Source organism: Echinops telfairi, unplaced genomic scaffold, assembly GCF_000313985.2.
Source record: "Echinops telfairi isolate 266 unplaced genomic scaffold, ASM31398v2 ScPeMD7_18;HRSCAF=68, whole genome shotgun sequence".
Taxonomy (NCBI): Eukaryota; Metazoa; Chordata; class Mammalia; order Afrosoricida; family Tenrecidae; genus Echinops; species Echinops telfairi.
The window spans coordinates 42,098,186-42,109,540 of record NW_022103915.1 but is presented as its reverse complement, the minus strand read 5'-3'; the positions used below and the strand labels follow the sequence as shown (position 1 = coordinate 42,109,540).

At 44.8% G+C, this 11,355-nt stretch overlaps 1 protein-coding gene across 1 annotated transcript in view; it reads left to right on the top strand.

The window, feature by feature from the left end:
* Nucleotides 1-11,355, top strand: part of LOC123521400 (nesprin-2-like) — a 100,312-nt gene that overhangs the window by 8,947 nt on the left and 80,010 nt on the right. The window contains exons 2-3 of the mRNA XM_045287626.1: nt 3,994-4,214; nt 7,134-7,241. Of these exons, the coding sequence (XP_045143561.1) occupies nt 3,994-4,214; nt 7,134-7,241 (329 nt within the window). The remainder of the gene's footprint in view (nt 1-3,993; nt 4,215-7,133; nt 7,242-11,355) is intronic.

Below are 11,355 nucleotides of genomic sequence, written 5' to 3'. Positions count from 1 at the left end.
AGTTCACAGTTGCCTGCGGCATAACCACTGTATCACCAGGATTCCTTGGCTGGAATATAGGTGTTTATTAAATTTTAGTTTCTTTCTCTTTAATCCTAGGAAATAGGGATTTATATTTTGTCTGAAACAATATCTCTGCTCAGATTTTTAGGTGGGAATGGGTGAAGTATGTTCAAGACAAAATGTTTACATGAACCAATAAAGCCCCACATGGGGCATCTGTGTGTGACAAAAAAAAAAGTTTAAGTATTGAATAAAAAACAAAAACAAACACTGCCATTGCATCAATGGCCTCTGAGTGTTTCCTAACCTGTAACTCTTTACAGGAGTAGAAACCCCATCTTTCTCTCAAAGTATGGACTCGATAGGATGAAAACAGCAAGAGAAAAAAATTGGAAAATTATCATAGCATTTTTTTAAGATCACTTTATTGGGGGCTCTTATAACTCTTGTACCAATCCACACATCAATTGTATCAGACATATTTGTACATATACTGCCATCGTTCTTTTCTAGACAGTTACTTTCTCTAGCCCTTGGGATCAGCTCATAGCATTTTAAAGTTGGAAAGAACTTTCTCTGTTATTTAATATAGTGTGAGGCTATATTAGAAATCTCTTCAGGAATTTTTCTGAGATTAAAACCCTTGAGGGAGCTGAATTCAAATGTGAAGAGTTTGGGGATTTTTGTGTGTTTTATTTTGGTTTCAAGCCAAACGAAACACAGATCCACCTTCATCGTGTCAGATCCGACCCGTAATGAGCTGCTGTGGGCTTCCACGGCTTTGTGGATCTCTTCGGGAGCAGGAAGCCTCGTCTTTCTCCTGTGGAAAGGCTGATGCCTCTGACCAACCAGGCTCCTATTGCACGCAGGCCAGCGGGGAGCTAGAGAAGGGGCTTGGGAGTGAGTTCTAGGGTCCGAGGCCAGAGGGGGTTTGGGGGATAAATCTAGCTTCAACGTCTAAGAAATTCAGACGGGCAAGAGAATGGAGTTGGAGAAACCGCTTCTGAAGCACCTGCCAATATCTGAATGTTAGGTCAGGTTTGTCTGGACTTGGGTTGCAGCAAGCGTCTGCACATATGAAAATTTGTAGATGAAAGACTCGATGGGACTCTGTAACCGCAGTAGTCATGGATTTAATGTCCAAATTGCTGAGCTTTTTATTTAGTGTTTTTACTATGATTTTACTAGCATCAAGTAGTAAGACCATTAAGTATGATTTCACATTAATTTGCTTAAAATAAAGTGTGGTAACTGAAAGGTACGGTCACAAAGGGTCCCTGGGAACTTCCTGCACTGGGGAAAGCCTAAGAGGGTGACACAGGTGGAGGACCCATTTGAAAGTCACCCTAATAATGACTGGAAACTGGCTGGTGAGGTTGGCTCACCCTAAGGCTTTTAACGACATTTCTGTCGTTATTTAAATAGCCATTTCTGAACTGCCTCCGACTCTTTCCCTTACATATTTTCAGATTTAAAATATTTCCGTTTAGTGACTAACTATAATGGGTTGATTAAAAAAGGGCACAATTTATGTTGTTAAAATTCCCCCCCCCACAAAATGGCGTAGACCAATGCTTTCGAAAACCTGCATTCACATCCAGAATGTCGCTATTAATTAGACACAGGACCTCACAAGGAGTGTGTGTTCTGTTGCCTTTGCTGCCACACAGGAGTCAGCTTTCAAGCAGTCCTGCCAAGATGCCAGTGAATGATTAACCATCTGCATGAACCTGCGTGGAACCCTGGGTGCAGCCCTGCTCCTGTGTCATTTCAGACAAGGCGCACATGTTTTATTTAGTGCTGCTAGCATCTAGGTGACATATTTTAAAAGATTAAAAAAAATTTAACAAGCCAACCCCCTCCATGCCTTCTGGGTACGCACTGTCACGAGATAGGGCTCCGCGGTGAAACAGGACCCTCTGTGGTTGGATTATTGGTCCATTTAAAAGTACTCGCGATTCGTTGAGTAGCCATCTGCAAGGAAAGCTTTCCATGGATGTATTAGCCTTATTCATATTAGAAATGATCCATCTGCCGTCAATTCGATTACAGGCACAATAATGCAGTAAAATATTTAACTTTATTTTTGTTGCTGTTCCATAAGTAGTGAGTCCCTACCAGGTGCAGTAGGGTAGATGGGAGAGGGTCAAAGAGAAAGGGCCTTTAAGAAGCAGGCTTCCAGGTGTGCTGTGGCTGTTGATCGCATTGGAAAGGAGGCTGACTACAGTGCAGTTAGACGTTTCTTGGGTGGCAGGTCCAACCAATGTTATGACATGGGTGAAAGTCCTTCACTTTACAGGGTCAGGTGCCTAATTTTGATATCCAGCCTGCAAATTCAACCAAAATACGGTGGAAATGTTGTCTGGCATTTCTTAGGTGTCAGTCTTTGAGAGGCGGAGAATAAACAAACTCTATCTAGGATCGCTAGGAGTTGGGATCGACTGGTTGTCAGCAGATAGACCACTCACTTGGGAAACAAGTTCTATGACCTTCTGTGGGTCAGAATCAAACCTCCGGGCAAGATCTGCCCTGGAGTTTGTCATCTTCCCCAACCGCTCATCCTTGTTCTTGACCCTCGAGTTTCCGCTGGTCTGTGGACCTCACCTGCTGCAGCACACACCAGAGGAGCATCTACAGGGAATGCAAGGCTGGTGCCCCATAGTGGGTCCTCCCACAGTTTGCCAACGGGGCTCCTGGCATATTTTAGATTTGCAGTCAATAGTTGTATAATGCATAAGTGAGTGATCATTCCTATATTAAAAAAAAGTCTCTAAAGTATCCTGAATCTGAACAGTCCAGAGTTTAGGAAAATCAATCACTTACAATAGAAACATCGCTATCTTTGGGTATGCGGCTGTGAGGGGTGTCTGTAATGTTTTGGGCGCCATCGTGCTGACGCGTCGTATTTCTGAGAGAAAACTTGATCAACCTTAGTATCTAAGTGAATGAAACCATGTGAAGTCCAAGGAGAAATAGGGTTAATAAAAAGATTTAGGGGTGGGGTTCCAGGGTTGGTCCCCCACCCCCACCCCAAGCAAGATCTGTCAAGTGAATTTAGATGGCAATAACAAATGAGGAGGAAACAAAGGGCATGTGGGAGGGACGTTTTTGCTAACAATCCAGACTGCTCGATTGTTATTAATAACGTAAACCAATCCCTGAGGCCGTTCTGGCGAGGTGGTGATTACACCCAGAGAAAATAAAACAAGCCAGTTATAATCCATGGCTATTCAGACCGTGCGATAAAGACAGACTTCCAGAGCGCTTCTGATTCCATGGGAGCTGATCCTGTCTTTTGCCGAGTTTTCTACAGAGGTGTTTCCCTTGGTAATGTGAGGCTCTATAATCTTTAAAAACATCCCAATTAAAAGAAGGAAAAGAAAGAGCTCTTGAGATGTGTGCATTGTACATCTTTCTCGAGTTTTCGTTTTCCTCCTTCTTTCCTCTTCTTAGATTGTATGTAAAATTTTGGCTTCTGGGAATGTGGGTTCTGTCTTTTTCCAGGGGTTTGGGTATAAGCTTACTTTATTCTGGGTCAGTTACCTTTTTAAAACTAGGGCAAGATAAATCCAGGGTCATTTGGAGCCCTGTTAAAGTGGGTTAACAAAGATCTCATTCATTCCTTATAGAAATCAAAATCCTTTTTAATTAGTCCCAGGAGAGAGACAAGGTTTTCTGGGCTTTAGTGTGTACGTGCGTGTTGGGAAGTGGTATCGTTATTTAGTATTTGAAGCAATGTGTTAGGAAAAAAATAAAACTCCACCGAATTTCCTCTTGCACATGGGAACCTGGGAAAGCCCGCCTGGCAATCTTGAGACAGGTTTAGGGTGTGGATTTACGCTCTGAAAACTGGAAGCTGCTCTCATGCTCCTTTTCAAGAGGTGACTTCCCTCATCTGACACACTGATGAGTCCAGTTCCGCTGAGTGACTGCTTTCCTAAGACGCTGGGGGAAATGTTGGTAAGGATAACTTCACTTGTGTTCCTCAAGGTGCTCGAAAGCGGACATTGGCTCCACCCGGTGTTTGTGGAAAGGACCCTGGTGGCATAGTGGGGTACACATCGCAAACTCAGCTCTTCGAGCCCACCAGCTGCTCCCCGGGAGAAAAAGGAGGCATCTATGCCCGTAAAGATCTGAAGTCTCAGAAATCCAGAGGGGAAATTCTGTTCTGCCTCATTGGGCCACGGCGCATTGAAATCAACTTGATGGCAGTGAGCTTGGTGGTGTTGGGATACGCTTGAAGTAGTGGATAAGCGGCTGTGAACGCGATCCTTGAAGGTCTGTAAGCGTGTTTCTTTGGAGACGAGACATTGGGTTCTGGATCAGGGGTGGATTACGCAATAATGGTGAAAACATGTGAAACGGCTCATTAAGATTAGTAGGTAAACACAAGTGAGCCTGTGCTTATCTTGCTTACTGTTGTTCTGCCCCGATCAGGGATGGTAAATTTGTAAAGAGGCTTTGATTCTGTAGGAAGATGCCGTGAACCTGAGAGAGAGAGAGAGAGAGAGGCCAACTCTATCTAGAAGTAGGATCTCTGATATGATGAAAAGTGTGAAATTGTGCACTACAGATTAGTAAGTAAGCACAAGTATGCTGTGCTTACCTTGCTTTCTAGGAATTCTGACGCTGTTCTGGGTGAGTCCTGCCTGCTGGTTGATGTGGGTCTGCAGCCATGTGTGCTACCTGCGACCTGAAGGACAGGCCAGAGGAAGAGCCCCACACCTGCACTTCCTCCTGCAAACTCCATTCTGTCTGGAGCGCAGCAGCACTTACTGCCGTGAATTGTTTTTTTTCGGTCGTTGCCTAGGGACTACCTGGTGCATTAGCGGGTGTTGTGTTACAATCTGAAAGGCACCTGGCTCAAATGCAGAACACAAGCATCATCCCCCCTGCCCCCCCAGCTGAGAAACATGGAAACCCTTGCCAAAACACCGGAGTTGATGAGCTGGGACAAATGAATGGATGATGGAAGCATTCATTGAACGAAAAAGAAGGCAACTTTGGTGGAGGAGGAATTTGGTTAGAGATGATGATTCAGTCCCGAAGTGTTGCACTTGAAGTCCCTATGGAACATCCAAGTGGAGTTGTCCAGAAGAGTTTGGGGATATGAAGCTCAGCACAGACAGGTAACTGGGCTGAAAAGTAAAGACTCTGGAGGCATCAATCTAGAAAGTGTAACTTGTTCCACTGGAGTAGATGAAAATACACTCTATAAAAGAAGAAGAAGAGCCAAGCAGAACATTATAGAGGTGAGAAGAGAAAACAGGCTCATCATGCACCTGAGAAAGGATGTCCAGAGAAGTCTGAAGAAACCCAGAGAAGTGGGGTATGGGATCTAAAGAAGATGAGGATTGCATGAAGGGTGTAGTTAGCAATTTCAGAAGTTTCTAAGCTAGCCAGTGAATACTAGGTGGTTGTACTAGATCAGGTTGACTAAAGAAACAAATCCAGAGACAGTCATATATGTATAAGAAAGAGCTTTATATCAGAGTAATTGTAGATTAAGAAAACATTCCAGCCCAGTCCAGAGTAAGTCCTTAAGTCCAATATTAGCCCGTAAGTCCAATACCAGTCCATAAATCCTTCTTCAGACTCACGCAATCACATACAATAATACAAAATTCAGGAAGATCACGGGCCAGTGGGTGCAAAGTCTTATGGATCCAATGGCAGTGGAAGCATTTCAGTGCTGGGGTGGGTCTCCATGTGGCTCCTCCAGCTCTCTGAGCGTAGCTCTTCAACAGGAAGGTGAAGCAGAGAGAGAAGAGAGTGTGGCCCACCTTCAGGGAGAAAGAGAGGAAGTTCCCAGAATCCTCATGAGAAGGCCACACCCATAAGGAGGCATCATCAGGCTGTGGCCTGATTGGCAGGCTAGACTCCACCCCTTTACTTATTTATCTAGTTGACATGGAGTTACGTAACTAGCACAGTGGTCTAACCAAGAATTAAGAGAGGAGGGGTTGGGGCAAAAGTCAGCCTACAGGTGGGTGGAGAGGTGAATGGTAGGTAAGAAAGTGCAGGTGCCTCGGCTGATATTCGTGTCAGCTTGTACTCGAGTATATACAGCACCCACCAGAGGACTCTCGTGGAAGGCTATCCTGAGCCAAGGTGATTTTTCCTTCTCTCTAAATTGCCACTTCACACTGGAGAGGACTGGCCTCCAAATGTGTCTTGGGAAACTCAGACCTTATAATAGATTTATCCTGAGTTACATTATACTAATACCTTAGAGTTTACCATGTCAGCCCTGTTTTTACAGGCTCTTCCTGTGCCCTTGTGTTGTGTCCAGAATAAGTACCACATGTAAATTCATGGTCACTTTAGAGAGGGTGTTTCTCAAAGTGTCCTGTACAAACCACCTGAATCAGAATCTCTGGGGGTTGGGCCAAGAAACCTGTATTTTAAAGAATACATTAAGAGGTTGGTGGGGACTCAAAGGTGTCATAATCTTAGGTTTGTAATCACAGCACATATCTCTTCAGTGCTGTCTGATTCTTTTGCATTCAGAAGTCAGAGGTGCTGAGAATTGGATTGCTTACTCACCACATAACTTACATGGCTTGATTTTCAAAGAAAATCACTGTTTTATGGGGCAGACAAAAGATACTAAGAAGCAATACTGCTGTGTTTAAAGGAGAGCCACCCTGCTGTGGCCCACTGGGGTTGGTGCTCCAGTCCCCCCTCCTCCCACCTCCTCCCATTTCAGACCATACAGAATCCCTGGTGATGTTCATTATCAGTTTAATCATAGACCATTACAATAGGGCTTCCAAAAGTTCAAGGCAAAATTCCATTACTTTTTCATTTCAGTTTTTCACAAACTTTTCAAAGCCCCCTTCTTTGCGATATAGTAGTATGTTGTTTCCATGTCGTATCCCTTAGATTATAAGAGAACCGACAACAAAAATTGTTTTGTGAAACCTTCCTATGTTGAATCACAACATTATTATTTACAACATTGTTAGAAAATCCTCTCATTCTTTTCCTTTAATTAGCCTTCATGCTACACAAAGTTATCAATGATACGCTCACAAATACTAATTACCACAAAATTGTAGTTAAAGTACCAGACAATTTGACAAAACCAGTAATTATGATTATGATTTTGGCACCACGTGTGTTTGTAGTGCAGGCAGGGGAAGCTGTGTGATGCCGTGCTGTCTCTGGGCAGCAGTGACAGCTCTGACGAGAGCCCACTGGAAGGATCAAAAAGCAAATTAGCTTTAGCCTTGAAGGTAGATCGATACATTTAAGCTGGGCTTATGAAAAATGGGGATATGTTTATTTTTTAGCATTAACTTCTGTTGAAACACTGCACAAAAATTACGTAGACAGCCACTCCATAGACAGCCACTCTGACAGTGTCACCCAGTGAGATCCAACCCCCCCACCCCCACCCCCGCCCTTAGTGACACTATGGTAATCTCGCACCTATTCATTCCATGGGTATTTATTGAGAAACTCAGATGACTCAGATGAGGGTGAGGAAGGGGAGCAACGAATAGCACCCCAGCTCCTGGGTGCCTTATCTGATGTTGTGGGCTCATTTCCATGCACTAGAAATACAAGGCTTGCTTACTCATGGAGCCAGGAGCCATGTTCCAGGGAGGGTGGAAACAAAAGCTTCAGTGTCAAAAATCTCAGGTGCTTGTATAAAGAAAGGTGTGGCTCACTCGTGCGGCAACATGCAGTTACTGGATTCTTCATGCTAAGGACCAAAGTAGTGATCCTTTATTTTATATCATATATTTTCCCAACCCACTTAAGTACATAAACCTCTACTTTTGAGGGGGTGGGGGGGAGGAGGAAACCAAACATAACAAACACCCATTCTCTTCTGCTTGTCCGGGTGACCGCTCATTGAATGAGTATTTACTGAACCTGGAAAGCATTTTGCTAGATGCTCTAAGCCAGGGGTCCTCAAACTTTTTTAAACAGGGGGCCAGTTCACTGTCCCTCAGACCCATTGGAGGGCTGGATTATAGTTTAAAAAAAAAACAAAAACAACTATGAACAAATTTCTATGCACACTGCATATGTCTTATTTTGAAGTAAAAAAACAAATAGGGCAAAAACACCCGGCGGGCCAGATAAATGTCCTCGGCGGGCCACATGTGGCCCGGGGGCTATAGTTTGAGGACGCCTGCCTAAGCCAGTTGAGGAGCAAAGGCAGGTGAATGAGAAGAGGTCTTGTTAATGAAATTCAAGGCTCCCAAGTAGTATCAAGTATGTATTTTTTGGTGACAGTTTTATTGAGATATATTCACCTACGACACAGGTCACACATAGAAGTGAACAGCTTGGTGGTTTTGTGTGGTCAAAGAGGTGGGCGACTATCACCAAGGACTATTTTGTCATCATACCTTTTGGCCATCATCCCCACCCCTCCAGGTCAACCCCTCCAGCCTTGTCAGTTGCTGCGGAGTGGAGCCTGGCTCACGTGGACACCAATTGTGCTCCCTGGGGTTTCCAAGAGCTTGAGTTTTCTGGAAGGAGAGCATCAGGCCTTCTTCAGAGGCCCCTCTGGGTGGACTTGAGCTTCCAGTCTCCAGGAACAACCCCCTAACCCCCGACTCCAACATTAGAAATAGTTCATCCACTTTCTGTCTCTATAGATGGACTTTTTCTCAATGTTTCTCATGAAGTGAATCGTATAAAATGTGATCTTTTGTTATTAGCATCTTTCATTTGGCATAATGGTTTCTAGGTTCATCTATATGGTAGCCTATAGTTTTTGTGCTGACAGGAGTTTGTCTGGGATTAACGGTAGTATTTAAATGTGCATAGATAGATGGCAAAGTGATACATAGTGTGGTCTTGAAGGGCCCTCTGGGCTCTGGATGCAACTACTCAATTCCGTCATTGACATATAAAAAGCACCTACGTCGATATGTAAGCAAATGAACGTGTGTGTGGTTCCGAGCAAGCTCAGTTAGACATAGAGACAGTGTGTCCGCTTTGATGCTGTCGTTAGGTTGTTGTCAAGTCCGTTCTAACTCGGGGAAACCCCGTGTGCGCAGAATCAAACCGTGTGCCGGGTGCTTGTTGAGACAGTGACCTTTCAGAAGCAAATTGCCAGGCCTTCCCTCTGGGGAGATTGGAGCCGCCAATCTTTGCCTCAGTAGGCCAGGACTTAGCTCTGTGCACTATGAAGGTACTCGATGACCCTATTGACAAGAGACCAGGGCACACAGTAGTAAGTAAGCGGCAGATACGGGGTCAAACCAGATGCAGCTCCAAGGTCAGGGTTTCTCACCTTGTCAACGGTTATGAATCGAATTCAATGATAACTGTGGGGGAAATGGGTGAAGTTGCCAAAGATTTCATCCTTCTTGGATCCACAGTCAATGCTCATGGGAGGAGCAGTCAGGGAGCTAAACAAAGCATTGCACTGGGCAGATCTGCCGTACAGACCTCTTTAAAGTGCTGAAGAGCGGGAGGTCACTTTGAGGACTAGGGTACACCTGACCCAAGCCCTGGTATTTCCATGACCTCATCCGCATGTGAAAGCTAGACACTGAACAAGGAAGACCGGAGAAGACTCGTTGCAGTAGTACTATGGTCTAGGATATAGGCACAGTACCATGGAGTTCCAAAAGTACAAACAAGTCTGTCCTGGGAGTGAGGCGGGCGAGACGGTCTCATGCTGTGGACCTGTTGTCAGGAGAGACCAATGCCTAGAAAGGGCATCATGCTTGGTAAAGTGGACAGAAGGGCAGCAACAGAGGCAGACTGTCAATAAGATTGATTGGCACTGTGGTTGCAACCGTGGCTCAAACATCACACAATTGAGAAGTTGGCCCAAGCTAGGCCGTAAAGACATCCAAGCACATGGTGTGTGTGTATGGAGGGGGTGGGGTGGTCCTCAAAGACCAAGGACCATAGCTTGCTCAAGGCACTGAAAGAAGACCAAGCCAGACCGCAGGGGAGGGTGACATGCATGAAGCTGGAGCGGGGCTTTGGGGGTCAAGTCAGGCCACACAGGGCTTTGTAGACTCTGTAGCAGATTTTGCTCTGGGTCCTAAGAGAAGAGAGGAACCGTCAAAGGATGAACAGTGTAACATAACCATGACATGATCAGATTTCCCGGCTGAAGGGAGCAGAGCAGACCTGGGCTATGGAGGCAGCCAGGCGAGAGCCAATGGTGGGTGAGTTGGGAGGCAATGGGAGCCGAAGTTGGCAAGATTTGGTGATGAGTTGTCGTCGGGGTGATGAAGGATGGGAAGTGTCAAGCACGGTGGTGTCCCAGAGATGCAGGATGTGAAACAGGGCCAGTTTGGTGGGGAGTAGGAGGAGGCTACAGTCTGATTATAATCCAGGCATGCTGGGTTTGACAGGCAAGTGAATTTTTTCCCATTGTGAGAAAATGAATTCTCCAAGAGGGAAATCTGGGAAGTGAAACAATTTTGAGATTGAAGGATGGCTGCATAGTGTACTTAAAGGTTAGGTTAATGAGGGGTTACCTTCTGAACTCACTTTTCTGGTTCACTGTGCGAGAGCGGGGTCTTGGTGCTGTGCCTTGTCCTATTTGTGTTTGTTGATGGTTGGCTGCAAGAAAATGTGTGGTGAGCTGCCTCCCTACTTCTGGTTCTCTGTTACGTAATAGCCGCCCTTTTCGTAGTTAATTAACAGGCTTTCCCCAGCTCCTCCTTGAAATGTTTTAGACTTTCCTTGTTCTGATTGTGGGTGCCCCCTCTTATTTGTTTGTAACTGTCTAATTGTTAGCATCTCCAGGAGAACGAATGGGAGAGGTGACATTATCCAGCTTCTTTTCCATTGGCAGCAGCTTGAGCAGAGCTCCTTGTGGGTCGTCATTGGAGCACATGGCCGAAATAGCTTCATTGACAGCGTAATTCTTGTCCTGCGTCTCTCCCAGCTAACAGTGAGCTAGTTGGCTGCATGGTTTGCGGGAGTGGCAAGAAGGTCTTATTACCGTGTTCACTTATTTTTCCAGGCAGTTTATTAGTGGAATCAAGTATTAGGACAAAGAGTGAGACAAGACTAAGGTTTAGTACTTATTGCTCATAAATTCTTCTCTGTAAAATGACAAGTGACTTTGATCTTCAAAGCTTTTAAAGTTTACTGTGTCTCTAGGTTGGCAAATGTTTCTTGAGAGCCTCTTCTCTCCATGGCACTGTGTTAAAGAGAAGCAAAAACACAAACACCCTGTATATGTTTGAGGTTTTTAACGCCCAGGAGAAAAGAAAGTCCATTGTGCAGGTGCATAACTACAACATTTGAGGGTTTTTTTTTATTATCAAATACTTTATTGGGGGCTCTTACATCTCTTATCCCAATCCGTACATTCATCCATTGTGTCAAGCACATTTGCACATATGCAGCCATCAT